Here is a 21,359-nt window from a genome sequence, read left to right as displayed (position 1 = left end):
CCAATTACACCTCCCACTAAAATAAAAGTAAAATACTACTCTGTCAAAATTAATTTGACTAATTTTTAAAGAGAAATTAGATTACATTAGTTTCCTATTTTAAATAAAAATTTAGTGATTCAAAAACTATACGAAAAGTACTATAAATTATAACTTTGCATATCAATATGATGAAAAAATATATCCTAAAATGTTAGTCAAAGTGCTTATTATTTGACTATAAAAAAGAAAAACATGACAATTGAAAGTGAACGGAGATAGTATTTCCTTCGTCCTCGAAATTTATCACATTTTTTTTGAGCATTAATTGAATTACTATTTAAATAAAATTAATTTTTTATTATAAAATTTAAAATTTAAAATTTAAAAATTGTAAAAAATATTATAAATAAAAGATTCCTCCCATACTAGTATGATAAAATATATATATATATATATATTAAAATATTAAAAATTTAATTATCAAAAAGCAAAACATAACAAATATTTTGAGACGGTAGAAATAGGCAATTGGGACATTGATGTTGAATTTTTTTTATAGCATAAGCCGTTGCCTCTATCTAATTTTAGGCAAAAAATAAATCAACTATCAATTTATTTAATTAGTCCGTATTTTAATTTATGAATGGTTCATTGATGAGTATAAATAGCATAGTAGGATGAATAAAATTTCATTATTTTATAAATATAATTAGAAAATTTGAGTTTGAGATTTTGTTTGAAGAAAATTAATTTTTATAGTGTAAAAATACTAGAAGATCGACGTAGATTGTGATTGAATAGCTGGAATTCTTCGTTATATTGAAAGCATCGTCTCTAAATATGAGCTCTGTAGAGCAATATACAAATTCAAATTAATCGAGCTCACATATGAATACCTAACATTAAATTAAAAAAAAAAACTAAAAAAAAAACTTACAAGATGATAATGTTAATGTAAAACTAATAGGGAATCTTAGTAGCTTAGTTGATTGGCTACCCCGACCTTATTGATAAGAATTCGATTTCCCACGTGGTAATCACCTTCCCCTACCCCGGATTAAAATAAAGAAAAATAATTAACTAATGGATGCATAATGCAATAAATGTTTTCAATTAATTTATAACTGCTAAAATTATAAATCAACAATAATTTTTTTATTTCTTTTTATATAAGTGCTTTCAGAACGAATTAAAAAAAACTAAAAAAGTTGTCAGATTTTGTCAGCAAACCTCAGTAAGAAGCAATCTATAGAAAGAGCCGTTGGAGTATACACTTCGATTTTTAATTTTTTTTTCATATTCGATATTTATTAAGAGTCTGATCAAATTTAAATTTGTGTATTGTAGGAATCATTTTGAAAGACAGTTTCTTCCAATAGAACTGTTTTTCATTTCCAAAAGTTGGAGTTCGAAATCTTTAATTAAAAATGAACAGGATAATAATATTTGGTTTGAGGGGATAATGATGTTTTTTTTAAAATAAAAATATTACAGCATTATACTTGCTATACAATTTTCTATATTAAATCTTGACATAATTAGTATGAAATCTATGTGTAACTAATATAGTGTTCACTTCTGTAATGTTTATGCAGAGTTCAATAAGAAAAAAACCAAAAAATAATAATTATTAATTATGTTGTTTGAACGCTTTAAAATTATTATCTCACTCATAGCAAATTTCTTTAAGATACATATCTTTTAAAAGATCTAATATATATATATAACAAAGTTTTTAAGAAATCCAAGTATTATGCATTATTAGGATTGGTGTAATTTATACGCAAATTCATGAAATATTTTACGAAATGTTATATTTTATTTTCATAAAATATTTTTTCTTGAGTCGAGATTTTTTAGAAATGATCTCTCTATCCCTAAAAAAGAAACACATTGGCGTGTACACCCATTTTTTTTTTTCTAAACTTGATCACTTATGAAAACACACTTGGCTCAAAGATTTATTAAAAAGTCTCACTTTAAAAGGTAAAATATTACTATCTATCAAAAACGGCTTCATTCTTAAAGCTCAAATCCTTCAAACAAATTGCCTATTTAGTGTGTGTCCTCCCCCCCCCCCCCCCCCCACCCCCGCACTCCTTCCCCACCTCCACCCCCTTTTTAAATAAAAAAAATATATTTCTTTTTTGGTAACTTTAATCTTATGACAGTGACAAAGTCTATTTCTTGAAGTTGGACCATTGGGTGACAAAAAGTCACATGATGGCTTGGCATATTTACATGTGATGAAACTACTCACCCATTGCTCTTAAAAAACACACACAAAAAAAATTTCAATCCGATATTCAATATTTATTTTTAAATTTTGATTAATTTAAATTTATATTACGTAAAATTTATTAAAAGAAAATGTATTTTCTATCAGAATTTTTTCATTTCTCTAACTTTATCTCGAAACCTCTAAATAGAAATAAAAGAATCATATCCACCATCATACTATTAATCTCTAGGCGATAAAACAACGATAGGCTCATTAAGGGATAAGCCTCCTTCTTTAAAGTTTTCACTGGTAAATAAGAACAAATTTTAAAATGTTTCCTTCAAAACATCATCGAAAATAAGTTATTTTCATCGAAAATGCTTCTGATGAGTCAATTTCAATGACCGCCTCCTAATTAATTGCATAAATTGCATAAAACACATTAATTATCACCTTGAATAGTATTCTATAAAAGCAAAGTCATGATGAAGCAAATAGAATTAGGTATTTTGGTAACATTCAATTCTTTAAGTCAAGAATAGCCAAATTTCAATCATGGAACAATTGAAGTATTGTATTTCTTCACGTATTGTTCAAAATATCCATATATTATCTAATAAATGCCTTTAAAGTTAGGAGAATAATATTTCAATGGAAACAAATACAAAAGGAAAGTTTCAACTAGGACAAATTAGTCTAGAGCTTCTAGGAAAAGGCTAAAAAATTGAAACTTCCAGTGTGATGCGATTTTGAATTAGTCGTATTAATAAATATTGAATAACGAATATTAAAGTGGGTAGATGTACAAAAAAAATAAAAAAAATAGTAAATGTTAAATAACGACATCCAAATAAAGTATCCTTGTTTTTTTTTTTGGAAAAATTACACGGTCAGACAAATATGTGTTATGTATTTAATAAACACAACTATAATTTAAAAGAATTAAATTACATAGCTATACTTAGAGTTTTATAGCAGATTTCTTCTCTCTCACAATCTCTCCTTGACTCTCTCCTCACCCATCTCTCTCTTCCCTGGCTCCCCTTTCTGCCTTTCTCGTCGCATCCTTCTCTATCTCTTGCTTGAATTGAAATTCAATCAGCAACAAAAGACCTAAGCGTTCAAATGAGATTTTATTGATACAAAGTAGGCTAGAGATGATGGAGACCTCTCTTGTTTCTCTTCAATTTTATACTCAGATTCTCAGTATGCTTGAACGAGAAAGAGATACTATATTGATACAATATTGTATCAACCGTATTCTAAAGTAGTATACAACACATGATCAATACAAGCGTATAACAAGAACAAAATACAATTAAAGCATTGATACAAATCTATAACTAGTTGCAGATCCACTCAAATACATTAATAGAGACTTAATACATAAGTTGTATTCATTGATACAAAACAATTGTATTTGTGATACAATCCAATACAACAAATACAACATGTATTCATCCTCTCTCTTATCCAATCTCACTCACTTCTCTCCTACCCCTTCCAATCCCGCTCGCCTCTCTCACTCTTCTAACATGTAACTATGAATCGTAATTAAGCAAACTTTAACTATAAATCTCTAATTAAGCCCAAATTGTAGTTATTTTTAGAAGTTGCTCATATTTTTACTCACAAATTATAAAGGGCAAACCACATAAATCCCACTAGTTTAGGTCTTAATTATTAAGATTCTCAATAGTTTCAAATATTACTTCATGTACCATATTTTATGCGTAGGATACATGAGTCTGAATCCATGAGATACATACAGTATCTGCCGAATTTTAAAATTGAGATACAAAATTTATTTATTTATTTAAATTAATTGGTTGGAACTGATTTCCTTAATTAGAGGAGTAATTGAGGACTTTCAAAATATATAGATAATTAATTTCATTTTATTATTCTTTGAAATAGTAAATTCATTAATATATATTATTAATATAAGATAAAAACATGTATATCTTGGTAATGCAATTTGATTAATTTCAAATTATTACTCTTAAAATAATAAATTCATTAATTTGATGTATCTATATCAATATATGATGTATCTAACAAACTAAACACTTAGATACATGAGTGTCCTGCAAGTACATTCATATGTATCATAGAAGTATCTAGCATTAATTTCATGTATTTGTTATAGGTATCTAGTATTAATTTTATGTATCTATATATATATATAAAAAAAATAATATTAATTTCATGTATCTTTTATATGTATCTAGTACTAATTTGATGTATCAAGTATCAATTGCATATGTTATATCCAAAAACATGTATCTCGAATACATAGTAAGCATATACATCTAATTATGTGTATCTAAATATGGAATATACAAAAAGAAAAAGCATATACATCTAATTATGTGTATTTAAATTTCATACGTTATATCCAAAAACATGTATCTCGAATACATAATAAACATATACATTTAATTATGTGTATCTAACTATGAAATGTAGTTGAATCACATGAATTTAGGAACAAATCACGACTGAAGAATATCTGTCGTATCATTAAATCATCGTGTTGTTAAAAATCATGTATCCGAAATTTAATGGTGGATACATATACATGGTCAGACACCCCATTACTAAAAATACAACTCAGATCTTAATTAAGATTACTACTTATTGGATACACATGTTTCAAGGGCTATATCAAAGTAATATTGGTACTACCAAATCCATGTCACGGTAACCAAAGAAAGCCTTAGAAGAACACCAACAAACAAAAACTCTCTACAATACTCCCTTTGATCCTTTTGCGTTGTGGCATAACATAATCAAAACTAAGATCCATTTCTTCCGGAGACAAACAATCAAGACCCACTCTGAATTAAAGTTTTCTCCGTAGCAGTTACTTTGATTTGATCTAGTTATAAATGAACAATACATAATAATATTTGGGTTCAGGAGAATTTGTCGGCCATGGTGATGATATCTTGAGAAGAAGAGAGTAGATTAGCTATTGTTGGAATGAAATTCCTGAATCATAAAGGAGGAGACATAATTGAGTGATAAATATGGGAGGGGAGAATTAAGAGATAGTGGTTGATTTGGAGTGAAAGAGTTAATTAAGCAGATAATTAATCAATCCTAGTTTTAAGGTATGTGGATATCTAATAATCTAATTGTATCTTCAAATAATATATTAATATATGGTATAAAATATTAAAAGTGGTAATATATGTAATTGTTTGAAAGTAAAGATAATATTAGTATATATAGTAGTGATGTATGCCTAATAAGGTAGTTTATCCAATTATAAATGTTCCCATGGGCTTATTAATGGACCTACAAAATGACATAATGGATCTCTTCAGATCCAATTTTAAAGGCCCAATTCATTGACCCGAAAATCCCAAAAAAATAGAAGAACACACTTATTTTGAACACCTGAAGAAAATCTTCAACAATTCAAGAACACAAGCAAAAAAAAAGATTTTTTTTCTTCTCTGTAGTGGCTTTCAATGCAACGTTTCAATGAATTCTTCCTAAATTATCAAACCCCACTTGCTAGATTTGTCACTTCTCGCCATTCTTGCAGCAAATTGTTCATTGGAGGTCTGTAGTGATACTATGATTCTGTTTCTTTACTTGTGTATCATGATTAGCATATAGTTTTTTGGGGTTTCTCGTCCGGTGTTCGGTACCTGTATTGGGGTCCCACTAATTCTGGGAGTTCATACCAGGTCGAAACCGAGAGCTCTAGTTAAGAATGAAGGGGTATATGGTATGGGCGTATAGTTTTGAAACTCTATGGTTATGTTTAGTTTTGTATTCCTAAATTCAGCTTAAATGTTATGTATTACCTTTTCATGAAAAAAAAAAGTTCAAATTTTTAGTCATATTGGCATAGCAATTGAACAGTTCTAGTTGGGGCTCTGGCATAGCTCTATTTGGGTATGTTTCTTTCTAGCAATGTTAAATTTTTTTGTCTAGGATTCTGTTTTAGAGTTTCTTGGAAGATTAAGACTGCTAAGTAAAGTTGGATCCCGCTTGGTTAGCTGGATTTAAGTAGCTTTTATGCACTGGGGGAGCTGAATTTATGTACAAGGAGTTATGTGTTTAGATAGAAGTGTTGTTACGTGTTTAGATAGTCATATTTACACCTTAGGGATAAAATAGCATTTCCAGAGAAGATTCTTTTGAATAGTTGGATGAGCTATAGTTCAGCAGTATTTCTGTGGGACAGAGATGTGGGATGTAAAATGAAAGTTGATATCGATAATTAACTCTGTTTTGTGGAGTTTGAAGCACCGTGATAATGTATGTTGTCAGTGCAGAGATTTTCCTGTCTCTTGCTAAGTATTTTAGCTTGGATGAGTCCTTTTGACTACCCTGATGCACGTGAAGCTAAAGATTTCTTCTCGTGTCTCTCTGTGCTTAGTTGATTTCTTCCTTGATGTTGATGTAGTAGTTTCATTCTTGAAAATATCTGATCTTTCCATATAAATGATTTTTCATTCTTACAAATTTTAATGTGGGAGTCTGTGAGAGGTAAAAGAGTATTTCCGGCAGTTTCAAGAAATCCTCTGTTTCAGTTTTGAGATGCGGAGACAATGGGGTTCATTCCTCTGCCTTTCTCCACTTCAAAATCAAACTTGGTTACACAACTTGGTTTCAAACTTGTGAGTTGTGACATGCAGCTACCACACATCCAGCAGCGTACTACCTTTGCTGTTGAACCATAACCGAGGTGTTGTGTTAAAGTTAGGTTCTTTTTCTGGTCACTTAGACGACAGACATAATTTGCTTCCAGGGGAGGTTGTTTTGGTTGGGTGTGTGGGATGGCGGAGAGTGCTCTTTGGATGACAGTTTTATCTTGTTAATTGAACAAAAGCAGCACTGGAATTAAGAGCTGATGATGAATTAGCGGTAACATGTTTGTACTAGAGTACATAGGGAACCTAAAGCCTGAAAAAACTGCGATTGCATTTTAAGCTCAAGTCCAGATGAACACCTGTTGTCATATCTAAAAACTGAAGGACAATGCAAAGGATGATAAATTTGGATACTTGTTAACGCGAAATCTCCTCTCTACCACACAAAGGTAGGGGTAAGGTCTGTGCACACCCCCTCCCCCTCAGACCCCACATGTGGGACTATACTGGGTATTTTGTTGTTCACACGAAATCTGTTTCTTTCAGGGCTTTGTTATGATACAAATGAACCTATTCTTAAACAAGCTTTTGAGCAACATGGTGAAACAATTGAAGGTAATGTATGGATTACAGTACTTCTCTTTGTTCTTGCGACTTGCTTTTAGATGGTTTTATAAGCTTATTAATTTTCAGTGAAAGTAATATGTGATCATAAAAGTGGAAAATCCAAAGGATATGGGTTCGTGAAGTTCACTTCTGAAACTGCAGCTAGCAAGGCCTTGAAGGAAATGGACGGTCAAGTAAGTGTATTAGTGGTATAAATGCTCCCTATATTCTTATATTTTTCTTACAGTTCATGTTTCCTGGACTATCATATTGTTTGTTGTAGTTTCTGTTTTGTTACTATCTACTGTTTTTGTTATTATCTGTTGTTTCTTGTACATCCGCTACTTCTTTTTCTGGACTGCTTTGGACTGTCTTTCCTTGTTGTCTTACGGTTTTTGTTTTTTATGTTTCTTAGTTATTGGATGGAAGAAATATTCGCATCAGTTATGCCCACAAAGGATGACGTTGAGAGGTTTCAACTCTCATCTTTCCTTGTAAGTTTCTAGATTCTCCACTCATTGTCATGTCTTATTGCTTATTCCCACACTACTGTTGATCTTTGAGTTTGATATATGCTCTCTTATGCCTCTTCACTGCAATATTGATAACCTCCAGCTAAGAATTCTTAAATGACTCGACAATAGGTAAGGTTTCATCTTCTGACTTAGGTGTGTGCAAGAACTAGCGATTTTCAGCCATGAAAGTTGTATTCAAGATTGTCTTGATTCGGGAATTTAGTCGAGGGAGAAACATCCACCAACCAAAAAGGTCTTATACCATGATTCATTGACTCTGCATCACGTGTCAGGCAAGTGATTACAGCAAGCTGGCATGACGTTCTGGTGATAGTTAGCTAGTCGTCTAACAGGTTTGGATCAAACTTTAATTGGTCCATTTTCTTTTTTCCCTTGTACCTATAGGCGATTTCCCGTTGCCTGTAATAGTGAGGTTCGTTGTTCAATTTTTACAGCTGTTAGAAGGAATATTAGGAAATTTTTAATTGCAATAGCTTTGAACTTTTTGAGGGAGGAAACTCCAGTAAGTTGAACAAGGAATTGAGTTTTGCACTTACATTATGCTATTAGCATGGATGATACAGGTTGTCATAAAACCTTGTACATACTTTCTATACCCAAGTTTGTTTTAGTACAACAACAACTAGGTCACAGTCTCAAATAAGTTAAAGTTAACTATGCGAATCCTCACCGCTTGTGTGAGCTTACTCACATTCCCGGTCCCAAATCAGATAAAAAGAAGAAGGTTGTGGTAGGATTGAACTAACATAGAACTAGCCAATTCATAATGAATCAACACAATACTAAACAACTTGGTTTTATAAGGAATTCTTTTAACTGATCAAAGAAAGTACAACAACAACAACATACCCAGTGTAATCCCACAAGAGAACTCTGAGGAGGGTAGAGTGCATGCAGACCTTACCCTACCTTGGGAAATAGAGAAACTGTTTTTGATAGACCCTCAACTCAAGGGAAAAATAGTCCAAAGCAGTCCAAAGTACAATAAGTAGCAGATAGTAAAAACAACAACAAATAGTAATAGGGCAGTAACTACAAAATAATATGAAAGTCGAAGTATAAGAAATAACAAATAATAACATAAATCGGAGGACACAAAACTAAATGAGCAATACTACAACTACTAGTATGGACATAAAACAAGACAATCCGCTCCCACCTTACATGCATCTTGACTAATTCCATGGGGCAACTGCCACCTCCCACCAACAAAGCTACCGGATAACTCTGTGATCTATTGATACTTGACATGATTGCTAATGTTACGACGAATTTAAGACCAAATGATGCAAGACAAATATCAAAATTGTTTCATAATAAACCTTTCGATGAACATAGGAGTCTATGAACTAAGTCTTTTGTCATAAAACAGTCTAATGTAGGTCATCTAGATCATCCAATTGAGCATTTGCAAACAACTGAGAAATGTAAACAAGATCATTAAGAGAGAAATACAAACAATAATCTCACTGATTAGTGATAACCATAAAAAGTTTCAGATACTGAACTTTTTAAGATCCAAGAAATACATTTCTGGTGAAAAGCTACTCTTATCTTGTGATATGCGCGATAAAAGAATCCAACTCCATTCGAGAAGCACCCCCTTTTTCTGTGGAACGCCTTACAGCTTCTCCCAATTCTTCTGATCTTTTCCTAATTGCATCACCTTCTTCAGATGCCATCAACTTCCTCACTACATTCTCAATAGTGGATGCACTTACTAGCTCCTCACGTTTCTCCCACTCCCTCACAAATAGACCTATTTTCAATATTTTCCGTCACCAAGAAACTATTTCTCGGTTGATCAGAGTGCATAGGCCAAGCAGCTATAGGCCACCCCATAGTAATGCTCTCTATGCAAGAATTCCATCCGCAATGACTCATGAACCCGCCTGTGGACGAATGAGCCAAGATTTTGTGTTGTGGCGCCCATTCTCTCACCAGTAACCCGACCCCTTTTACTCTTTCCTCAAATCCTTCAGGAAACACACTTTTTCTAGATTCCCCGGTAAATATATCTACTCTATCGGCTTCTCTCAACACTCATATGAACTTCTGTTTGCTTTGTTCTAATCCCATCGCGAGCTCCATGACTTCTCTATCGGAAAATGTAGTTGATGTTCCAAATGATATATAAAGAACTGATCTCGGAAGTTGTTTGTTCAGCCATTCCAAACATATATTGTTCCTATTCGAGATATGATTGAGTTTAATAGGCAGAAATGGTCCAATTGCCCATTGTTGTTTACTTTCTACTTGTGCCAGCAAATCAAGAAACTCGCCTTCAATTACTTTACTTGTATTATGGATATCACCTGTTCTAAATGCCATATATGGACTCTGAAGAGCTATAACGTTCTTGACTTCATCAGGCATCGCTCCTTCAAGGGACGGTAGCTTTTTGAGCAATTCTTCTCCAAGTTGGACAGACATTCCACTAAATAAGCATGAAGAACAGTACAAAGTGAAAGCTGAAATGCAATTAAATATATAGGATTCAGCATTGAGCAAGGAAGAAACATCCTGAACACTATATGACATAAAAAAGTCATGAACAACAATGAGTCGTCTTGATTTTGAGGAGATATCACGTAAAAAGGAAGCAATGGGCTCGCGAAGAAGCAAAGTTACATCCCATAATGGCTGATGATGTAATGGGAATTTGCTTAAGGCATTAAAGTCAGGGGGAGGTGAGGCAAATTCAGGAGTTGGAATGTCATGGAAGTGGATTTTGGCTATGTCTGAAGGATTTAAGGCGTTGGCTCGAACCCGAGCTTGTTGGTTATGTGTGGCTAAGCCAACATAATAGACAGGAAAATCATATGATGAGGAGAGTAAACAGGCTAGTTGAAGAAGTTGATTGAGATGGCCTTGAATTGGAAATGGAACCATGACTATAACTACTTCACGATCCATAAGAAAGTCATTACCTTTGCCCAAGTTATAGAAGATTCAATCCAACTCACTACTGCTTTTGAGTTACTTGAATCATGTGTGAGCGTGCGAGTGTGTATGTATATATGTAGGAAGGGGATAGAATAGCAAGTTTAAACCTTTGAAAATGTGTGAAGGTGAGAGGAGGGTAGGCTTCATTAAACACGTTTGGATTATTGAATCTGGTTATTTACCTTTCAACTTTTTAAAAGGCATAAGGACGACAAAGTTCATGGTGATGAAAGAGAAGTGTGTGGTCAGAAGTATTGTATCAGAGTTTTGGAGTCATGCATGAATTATTGAATCTTAATTATGTACCTAGGCCTTTTCTCATAAAATGCTGTTGTTCACATTCCTCAATTGTCTGCATTTGTTATATTTTGTTGTTTCTTTATAACCTACAACATGGTACTATTTTATGATAAAAGATTTTGTTTGTAGATTCACATTCCTCAGTTGTTTGCAATGGACTCGCGAAGAAGCATGCAAGCATTCCAGATCACTGGGATTTTGCCTGAGGTAAAATCAGGACTACTTGGGAGGTCATAAAAGTGGATCTTGGTAATGTTAAAAGGATTTAAGACGTTGGCTTGAGCCCTAGCTTGACAATTATAAGTCCTTTGGAGTTTGGACAGGGCTCGAGCCAACGCCTTAAGTGACCTTAAGCTTGAAGTTTGAACAATCACTACAACTACTTCATGATCTTGTTTCAAATTGCTACTGATTAGTTCGTTCATTTATTCATTGTTTTCTTTCTTTCTTAAATATCGTATTTGTGTGAAGAAATTCACTTTATATATATATGTACTTTATTTAGAACCTAATAAACTGTCTTTACTAAAATTCAGAACTCATTAACTCAAAATTTTGAATTCGATTCTTTGCTGACTTAGTAGAATGGGATGTTGTAGCCTGTAAGTGGAGACAATGTACATAGGACAAGTTGGAAATCATGTTGAGGATGTCCTTTTCTTGAATAGGTAAAAACATGAATTTGATCATAAAAATATACAGTCCATGAATCTATTTAATTAGTTCAACCCAGTTGCTCTCATAAACTACTTAATTTATATGAATCCATTTGCATAATCAATCATTGATATAAAATAATTATCCAAAACCTGTGAAACTTCTTATCCAACTTATGGGACCATAATGTCACTTCTCTGACGATGACACATGGAAAGATCTTGACCGTTGATTTTAGACGAGTTTACGTTATATAAATGACAATACAAAATTACACAATCAGATCATCTAAAAGATATCAACTACACGTAAGCGCCTATAACAATTGAGATTAGTTATTTAAAACATGCACTACTAAATATATATAAATTAAGGCCCTTGTGGCACAATGACAACCATTGAATGGAGATGGTACATACATTGATCCTATGTTGCTCGAACTTTGCAAAAATGTTGTCACACCTATGTCAGATATTTATGCACTAATTTTAGAAGATCTGACATGTTTTCAGTCGACATTTTTGAAGAATCCAACCAACATAGCTGATTGATCTAGGGTTGATCAAATTTGCCTTGTTATGTGAGAAATGAATGAATCCAATTCCATATTCTTAATGCCACTTTCTGCTACTGAATTCTTAAGAGCTCCACTCAAATCCATTGCTCTATTCCTCATTTCTTCTCCTTCTTTAGACGCCATTAATTTTTCAACTGCTGCTTGCACCATGCCATGTGTCACCACCTCGTGCCTACGTGTCCACTCCTTAACGACTAAGCCAACTTTCAAAATCTTCGTGACCAATACGGTGTTTCGGGGTTGATCCGAATGCATTGGCCACGCGGCTATAGGCACCCCCATGGAAATGCTCTCCATGCACGAATTCCATCCACAATGACTCATGAAACCACCAACAGAAGAATGTGCCAAGATCTCCAACTGAGGCGCCCAATCTCTCAACACAATCCCCTTATCTTTAACTCTCTCCTCGAACCCTTTTGGCAATTCAATCCTTCTTGATTGACGATCCTTCGCAAAAACATTCCCTTTATCCGCGTCTCTCAGCACCCAAACGAACTTCACCTCACTCCTCTCCAATCCAATTGCAATCTCCTTGATTTGTTCGTCAGAAAATGAAGTCGTGGTCCCAAATGACACGAATACAACCGAGTTTGGCTCGTGTTCATCGAGCCAAATTAGACATTCATGTTGCTTGTGACAACTTTTGGTCCCATATTGTTGTACTAAAACAGGATTGAATGGTCCAAGGGCCCATTGCTTCTTGTTATTACTTATTTGTTCCTTTGACAACAAATCAAGAAAAGGACCTTCTATAACTCTACATGTGTTGTAAATCCTCCCTGAATTGAACTTCATATAATCATGTTGTAATTTAATGAATTTCTCAAATTCAGGACTAAAACAATCTTCAAGTGATGGAACATCTTTTAGAAAATTTGCATCAATATCAAAAGGCCTTCCCATATTCTCCCATATGAACAAGAACAATGTGAATGCTGACACACTATGGAAAGCATAAGCCTCAGCATTAGGCAAGTAGACAAAATCTTGAACTACATATCCCATTAATGAGTCATGTATGATGACAATCCTCTTTGCTTTAGACGAGAGGACGGTTAGGAGTTTGGACAAAGGCATACGTAGATGAGAAGATGACTCAAACGAGGGTTGGAGATGGCTTGGGAATTTGATCGTGGAATTCGGGTTGGGAGGAGGGGAGTTGAAGAATGGTGTTGAGAGTTCATGAAAATGGATGTTGTTGTTGTTGATGAATGAATATGGATCATGAACTCTTGATTTAGCTTGATTAGTGTGCGTCATGGTTGTAACATAATGGACTTGTATGTTGTGTGATGCAATGAGTTTACATAGTTGTAGAAGTTGATTTAGATGGCCTTGTGCTGGAAAAGGGACAACAACTACTATGATTTCTTGATTTTCTTGGCTATGGAAATGGAGAATATTGGAGGCCATTATAGAGAACTATACTATATGAAATGTTTTATTTCAAAACTATAGTGTGAGCTTTACATTTATATATATAGGAAGTTTTTTTTATTTAGGTTCAATGTTTTGGCTAGCCACTTGTCCCAACTCACCCATCCGTCAGGGGACATCTGATATAATTGGAACGATACAGAGAAAATTAGATGACCCTAGTGCAAAGATAACACACTAATTGAGAAATGGTCCCAACTCATCTCTTTTTGTTGTGTATTTGGGAGACTAGTTGTTGTTGAGAGGTATCTGATTGTTCTATTTTATGTGGGACTATTTCTTTACTTGTCAATTAAAACAAATGATGCTGTTTTATATGTGGTGACAATATAACTTTAAAAAGTTTTGTTTAACCCTTGATGACATGCTTTTGTAGCCACTTGGATATATCGTGGTAGGACTACAAGTTTTATAATAGTTTCTTTCTTTGATCTCATGCCGAGTCTAAATTGATATTTCACTAATTTTCATTTTTTTTTTAAAGTTTAATCACATGTATTCAAAACTCACTGACTAATTCAGAATTATGTCATGTAAGATTCATTTTAGATGGAAGAGTTTCCTACTACAAATTTCCATTCCTAAGACATGAACCGAAATTTCTAATAAAAGAAGGATGGATCCATCAATTTAGTTAATTAGACAAAGATTTACGAACAAGACATATATTATAAGTACTTATTAATTTGACATAAATATCGGATGCAAATAATTTTCTTTTAATCCATAGCCAGGCGATATTGGAACAGGGATAAAATAAATTTGTTAGTTTTATGCAATGAACTATTACACTAAATTATACCATGTGATTTGACAGCTGTAATTGATGAATAAAATTTTAGCAAATTCACACAAAAAAGTCTAGTATTATGATGCAAAGATTTTAATGTAGGACACGTTATTAATTAGTTTGTCACATGCTTCAATCTTATCTATTTGTGATATTAATATTTGATATGAACTGGATTTTAAATGTTAGTTTGATATTGTGTATAATATATTAATTAGAGGTTTTGATTTGAAGTCTGAATTTCGATAAATTTAGCATTTATATTTACATGTAACGTGTACTTTAGTATATTTTTTTAATTTTTTAAAAATAAATTTCTGATTGAGCCATTGACAGAGTCTAAGCTCAAAACAAGCTTCTCAACCTATTTGCAACAATTCATGCGGATCTATAATGATTGTTATGAATTTACGTAAATTTAATAGCTTTTATATGTTAATTTGTATATTTCAATTTTTTAAATAATAATTATAAATATTTTATTGTAAACTTATTTATTATTATAATATAAACTTAATGTTATTATAGAAAACTGTTTCAATTTTAAATTTTGAATCTATCTTTAAGAAGGGTTGAACATGTTCTCTTTGTTTCACCAACATATTCTTATCTTACATTAGTGGTGCAAAATCAATAGACATGATCTCATTTGGTTTCCAATTAATGCAACTAAAATTTCAATTTGTTTTTTCCCACATGATTGACAATTTATTTTTATTTTTGCAAATTGCAATTAGAAAACAAATAAAAAATTAAAAATAATTATTATTATGTAGGGTAAGGACCAATAGTTCTTATAGTAACACTATGGTCGACAATAGCTAGATGATAATATTGCTGATTAATCTGATATATATCTTTACCTACAATTGTTTTTTTTTTTTATTTATAAAATATAATTAGCCATGATATTTATTTATATAATATATGACATGTTTTATGTCGACTGTTAATTTACCACAATCCTCACCTTCAAGTTATTGGTTCACCTAACCCTATAATATTCACGAGTCGCTAGCTAATTTAAATAAATTCAAGAAGTACGTACAAAACTACTATTCCATTTCAATTGGAAAATATGGTCAAATGATTTTAATAGTGTAATTGATCAAGGGGATATTAACTTATATCACGAGAGAAAATTTTGCACGGAATTCCATAAATGCATGGGTGGCTCCCACGATTCATGTAACAAGCATCAATTGTTAATTGTATTATGAAGATTATCACAAAATAACAAATTTTACGCTAATCATCAACTAATTAAAATAATAAATTTTCATTATCTGACTGACAACTTACTTGAATATATCCCTTTATATAATTCGAGATACACAATATGAGCAAGCTCACGTTTATGAAAATACAAGGAGGTGTTTGGGGTGGGGGTGGGATGGAGAAGAGGGAATTATGTACATCCTACCATATGTTTCACTAATAAATGGGACCATAATTAAGGAAGTATTTAAATATACGGAGGCATTTATTATTATATTACCTATTAGAAATTGACCTTGTAAACTTGTTTTAGATTTTTAATTTTACATTTAAATTTTATGAACGATCTACGGTTCTTCTATACTTATTTAGAAGGTAACTGTTACCGTTATATCTACAAAATCGAATCAAACCGCAAATTGAGTCAACTCGAAAAAGACTCGACTAATGGTTTGGTTTTGAAAAAAAAACCCGACTATATTTGGGTTGGTTTGGTTTTAACTAAAAAAAACCAACCCGAGACCAAACTAACCCGACATTAAATATATAATTTTAAAATTTTATTTTATACATAAAAATATTTACTTTGATATAATTTTTAAATATTTCTTATACTTTTTCATAGTTTTTATCTTTTAATATATTATTTCAAGTTTGAAACTTAGAATTATGAATGAGACAAAAAAGATTATAGTCCACAAATGTTGGTAATTATAATAAAGCTTAAATCAAAATCAAATTAATACTAATGCAAAAAGAAAATCAATTCAACACTAAGAATGCCAATAATATTGAATATTTGTTCTTTAGTTTTACATTGGTTTACACAATTAAAATACATAATCTAATTTTAATTTCCTTTAATATTTAGTCATGTAACTGATACTTATTAAATTTAGTTTTAGCATGATTTAGTACTTTTAAATTATGATCATTTTCATTATGACTTGTTAATTTGCAATATTTGTTTTACGCGATTTCATTATTATTATTATTATTATTATTATTATTATTATTTTTGTTGGATATTTTAGTGTCATTAATCATATCATACTGTGTTATATTTTTAAGAAACATCTTAAATAGTTGTATTTTGATAGGACTAAAGAAATATTTGAAGTACTAGTAAATTATATGTTTGTATGAATACTTTACCGGAAAAACCCAAAACAACCCGAGGTTTATTAGTTTGGTTTGATTTATAAATTTAAAAATCCGACACAAATAGTTTGATTTGATATTTAAAAAACCCGAACCAACCCGACCATGTACACCCTATACATGTCACATATTAATGTTATGTGACTCTCTCTTCTCTTAACAAAGACAGGTTCAAATCAAATATTGATTTGCATATTTTATATTATAGACGTCAACTCGTTCTTAACAAATAGAATAATAAGCGTAAATCTAAAGTAAGGAAGAAAAAATGAGTTATTCTAAAATGCCAAATATGTTAATGTAAAATTTATTTATCGGATTAATATTTGAATCTATTGGGCGGCTCAATAGATTTGAAAAAAAAGCAATTGTCTTAGGCCCCAAAATTTGAGAGGCCTCATTTTTTTTTAAATAATAGGTTATAAGTATTTTTTTTTAAAAAATATAGAGTATTATTTATAGAAAATAAAATCTTTTCATAAAAGAGCAAAAAAGTAATAGAAGTTCGACAAATTATGAATATTATGTCTCAAGAAAAATTAAATAATTAGCTATAATAAACTTCATAAAAAATATATATTTAAATTTAAGGCCTCCATTCGAATTTGGCTTAAAGCCACCGATTTATTAGAGCCGCCATGGAATCTAAAACTAAAAAATATAGCGGTCCAAACCGTTAATTTTCGTCACGTGTCTATTTTCCTATAAAGATTTCTATTAAAAAAATTGGCCCTACCCTATTTATCTCACTTCAATATATCCAATTATGAGTTTAGTTGAAAGAGTTAAAAAAATAAAATTAGTGGATTTTTATGACACAACTTAAATTAGTTGATTAGTGAATTTTGGATACTGAATAATTAGAATTTTAAAAAGAAGATTTTTAGATTTGTTGGGTTGATTAATAATTGATATTAAAACAAATAGTTCGATGAAATGAGTATGGAGATGATATAGTGATGACGTAAAGTCCAACCTACTACCTTTGTCCATTTACAAGCTGATTTTACTACCTTTACTTGTATTTTGAAGATACATACACAAAAAGAATTACGTGAGTTTTGATGATCATAAATATTCGAATGATATGGGTGGTACATATAGAATTTGGTTAGAGTATTTAGTTTAAAAGAAAAATTATTAAGTGTGCAAATAAAGTCTTACATTAGTTATTGAAAAAAGAAAAAGTTATTTATATACTCTTATTAGTTTGAGGCTTTTCACAGAAAAAAATTTGCACGCTAGATAAAAAAGCAAACAATAACATAATATATTAAGAATACTAGACAAACTTAGCTAACAAAGTGATAAATACATTTTCATTTTTAATTAGAGATTTTGAATTTCAAAGTCATGAAAATGAAATCTCATTCACGTTAGTTGTGTGGTGTGCTAAAAAAATAAACATCGAGCACCGTATCGAAATTAGAAAACAAAAAACAGTACTAACAAGAATCATATTCGCCACTTAAAGTTGTTCCGCATATGGGGTTGGCTAATATTGCTATCAAATTAAATATATTGAAAGGTACATTAAATTGCCAATCCAATCAAAATTGTTGCGAGATGGATATATTTTCTTTTATTTTTAACTAAAAGTTTCAAACTTGAATTCAGCAAAAAAAATTCTAATAGAAGAATATTTCCTCCTTAAATAAATACAAAATAAATCAAAACTTATATAATATCAAGCATCAAATAAAAAATAAACAATAAAAATATTAAATAATCAAGATTGTAGAACTAATATGCTTTTCTGCCGACAACATTTATATGGGTAAGGCTTCAAAATTATGCGCATGTCAAAAAGAATTTGAGGTAGGGGTTGACAGTGGCGGAGCCAGAATTTTCAATAAGGAGGTTCGAAATATGAAAAAATAGACAGATAAAGTAGTCGAAGGGGGTTCGACGTCTACTATATATATACCTAAAAAATTATTTTAGCCATGTATAAATAATATAATTTTTTATCGAAGGGGGTTCAGATGAACCCCTCATTGTAAGGTGGCTCCGCCACTGGGGTGGGGTGGGGAGGGAGGGGGGGGGGGTTTCAAAGCATTCATATTGTTTTCTCTCTTTATCTATTTATGGCAGGCTGAATAAATGTATGGTTGCTCAAATTTGTTAGGTTACTACTTGAATTTCTCAAGTATATTCAAATTGTGTCAATTTAACATAAATTTCATAACGTACGATTGTATGTGAACACCATTCGTTATGATAGAATAAATATAATGATAAAAATAAGTTACGTTAAAATAAAAAAGTCAGATTTTTTTTAAAAAATAAGCACATGTTAAAAAAATTGGGGATAGGTAAAGGGTAGAAGGGTTGGTCCATGCATTCATGATTTCTTAATAGTCATCACTGTCATTATCGTACCTAAATTAGATCCTATATTTTCTTATTTTTTATATTAAGATTTTAATGCTCTTATCTTTTTCCAACTACCAAAACATTTAGAATAAAAAATAAGAACGGGCCTTGTGATTTCAATTGAAGCCATCATTCATAATTACAAGACGATAAAAATAAGAGACTACATTGTCGTGAACAAGAGGTTAGATTTCATTATTGTCAAGTTGTCAAAGAATATTATCGATATATATCAGCTAAGCTTTCTATATATAGTTATCTCAACTTATCAATTTATCAATTTAATCATAGTAAACTTATATTTTTAAGGCTTTAGTCATCTGCGGCCCCTTAAAGTTATCCGCATAATTTATTTAGACACTTCAATTGGACCTAGTACCTATTGAACATCTTTACCAACCAAGATTTGAACCGTTTAAGCATTTTTTGCCTACATGGCAAAACGTTTGTGAGTCACGTAAATGGGGTGCATGAATCCGTTTTTCTCCCATTTTTTTGCCTGCATTTAACTCCCCCAACATTAAATTCTTAACGTAATTTCTCTCCCAACGTTCTCTTCTTCCCCTAAATCTCCAATTCTAGCTTCTTTCTCTAAATCTCCATTCTTTCTCTTGTTTCTCTCTTATAAATCAGTTGTCTTTTATCAAATGTCGCAAAATTCAGTGAATATTGAGGAAGCTGATATATGTAAATGTGGTGATTATTGCTGACTGAAAACTTCGAGGACTCCATTGAACCCATGTTGTCGATTTTTTGGATGCAGAGCATCAAAGGTTTGTAACTATTCGAACAAAAACTATTGCTATTGAATTATTCGAAAAATCAAAATTTTGTATACCTATTACTGTTATATGGTTTGTAGGAAAATGGTGGATATGGCTATTTTAGATGGATTGATCCGTCGCCTGAAAATGCTGATGAATCATCTAGATTTGTGTCATGGAATAGATTCATAGATGGTGAAAAAATCCGATTGAACGACTAAGAGAAAAGTGAAAGAGCTTGAAGAAGAAAGGGATTCTTTGAAATTTCAATTGAATGAAAATGAAGAGAAGATGATGGTATTGAAAAGAAGCTCAAGGAAGTTAAACTCCAAAGGGATTGGAAAAATGTCAAATTTAATCGACTTGTGATTGTTTTTCTTTGTCTGCTAACTATAAAATGGTTCTTTAATATGGTGTACTTCATAGTAGTTCAAGATTGTAGTACTTAATTGCTTAGTTTTGTAGTAGTTAGAAGGTTAATTGGTCTGTTTTGTAATAGTTAGGCCTATGTAAGTTGATATTTTGCATCAAATTGAAAGTTTGAATATGAATTGATCAGTCTCTTTTGTAACTTGCGTCTCTTTTGTAACTTTCCCTGTGTTCTGGAAAAATAGAACAATTTTCCAAACCAATTAGTTCTGGGATCGAGTAGTCTTACACAAATGCATTGAGAGGTAGTCTAGTTGTTGTTCAAAAAATGAGCTAATAACACAATTGCATGGTTGAAAAATACATAACACAAAGACATGATTGAAAAATACATTACACAAAGACATGGTTGAAAAATACATAACACAAATGCATTGAGAGGTAGTTTAGTTGTTGTTCAAAAACTACTGTCTTTCTAACACAAAGGCCCATCCAAAAAACTACATAGTCTTGCTAACACAAAGACATGATTCAAAAATACAATTCACGAGTGTTCAAATTAAACTAAAGAGTAGATTGACCCTTTTAATATAGCCCAAAATCATAACATCTTTCCAAATGAACTACTTCTTGGAGGTTCCACAAGGCCCTTTGTTTTTCTTGCTTGCTTTCATTTGTTGCAACTGTGAAGTGCTGATTGCATCTTTTCCCTTCCATTTTAGGCCACGGGGTTTAAAGTCAATATCTATATTGGTTGGTGAAGCACTCTTCAATTTTGTTGGCCTATGTAGAATCTTCTCACT

General features: G+C 31.6%; 2 protein-coding genes, 1 non-coding gene and 1 pseudogene across 7 annotated transcripts; 2 read left to right on the top strand and 2 right to left on the bottom strand.

Moving 5' to 3' along the window:
- The first annotated feature begins 5,614 nt into the window (after positions 1 to 5,614).
- Positions 5,615 to 11,735, top strand: LOC125855620 (glycine-rich RNA-binding protein 4, mitochondrial). Of its 4 annotated transcripts, none has more exons than XM_049535364.1 (5): positions 5,615 to 5,776; positions 7,363 to 7,431; positions 7,510 to 7,616; positions 7,838 to 7,916; positions 11,334 to 11,735. In XM_049535364.1, the coding sequence occupies exons 1-4, from the start codon at positions 5,683 to 5,685 to the stop codon at positions 7,883 to 7,885; spliced, it is 318 nt and encodes a 105-aa protein (XP_049391321.1). In that variant the 5' UTR covers positions 5,615 to 5,682; the 3' UTR covers positions 7,886 to 7,916; positions 11,334 to 11,735. The 4 variants fall into 4 exon arrangements, with proteins under 4 accessions (XP_049391321.1, XP_049391322.1, XP_049391318.1 ...); XM_049535365.1 differs by lacking the exon at positions 11,334 to 11,735 and adding an exon at positions 8,231 to 9,351; XM_049535361.1 differs by lacking the exon at positions 11,334 to 11,735 and adding an exon at positions 8,091 to 9,351.
- On the bottom strand, positions 9,411 to 11,002 carry LOC125855619 (zeatin O-glucosyltransferase-like; annotated as a pseudogene). The gene has a single exon (XR_007445508.1). The product of XR_007445508.1 is annotated as a zeatin O-glucosyltransferase-like (transcript).
- A 457-nt stretch (positions 11,736 to 12,192) lies between the features above and the next one.
- On the bottom strand, positions 12,193 to 13,948 carry LOC125856997 (zeatin O-glucosyltransferase-like). Its single transcript, XM_049536657.1, has one exon. The coding sequence runs from the start codon at positions 13,852 to 13,854 to the stop codon at positions 12,424 to 12,426; it is 1,431 nt and encodes a 476-aa protein (XP_049392614.1). The 5' UTR covers positions 13,855 to 13,948; the 3' UTR covers positions 12,193 to 12,423.
- A 33-nt stretch (positions 13,949 to 13,981) lies between these two features.
- Positions 13,982 to 14,081, top strand: LOC125857314 (U6 spliceosomal RNA). The gene has a single exon (XR_007445638.1). It is a non-coding gene; the product is annotated as a U6 spliceosomal RNA (small nuclear RNA).
- Positions 14,082 to 21,359: the final 7,278 nt, after the last annotated feature.

The sequence above is a fragment of the Solanum stenotomum genome, chromosome 2 (genome assembly GCF_019186545.1).
Source record: "Solanum stenotomum isolate F172 chromosome 2, ASM1918654v1, whole genome shotgun sequence".
Classification (NCBI taxonomy): Eukaryota; Viridiplantae; Streptophyta; class Magnoliopsida; order Solanales; family Solanaceae; genus Solanum; species Solanum stenotomum.
The sequence above is the reverse complement of the archived record's forward strand: the minus strand, read 5'-3'. Positions and strand labels throughout refer to the sequence as shown.

Bases quoted from the DNA above. Each gene is read 5' to 3' on its own strand.
- LOC125855620 (XM_049535364.1), top strand. From the start codon at position 5,683: ATGCAACGTTTCAATGAATTCTTCCTAAATTATCAAACCCCACTTGCT. The intron at 5,777-7,362 runs GTCTGTAGTGAT...TGTTTCTTTCAG, and splicing joins CAGCAAATTGTTCATTGGAG to GGCTTTGTTATGATACAAAT. The intron at 7,617-7,837 runs GTAAGTGTATTA...TATGTTTCTTAG, and splicing joins TGAAGGAAATGGACGGTCAA to TTATTGGATGGAAGAAATAT.
- LOC125856997 (XM_049536657.1), bottom strand. From the start codon at position 13,854: ATGGCCTCCAATATTCTCCATTTCCATAGCCAAGAAAATCAAGAAATC.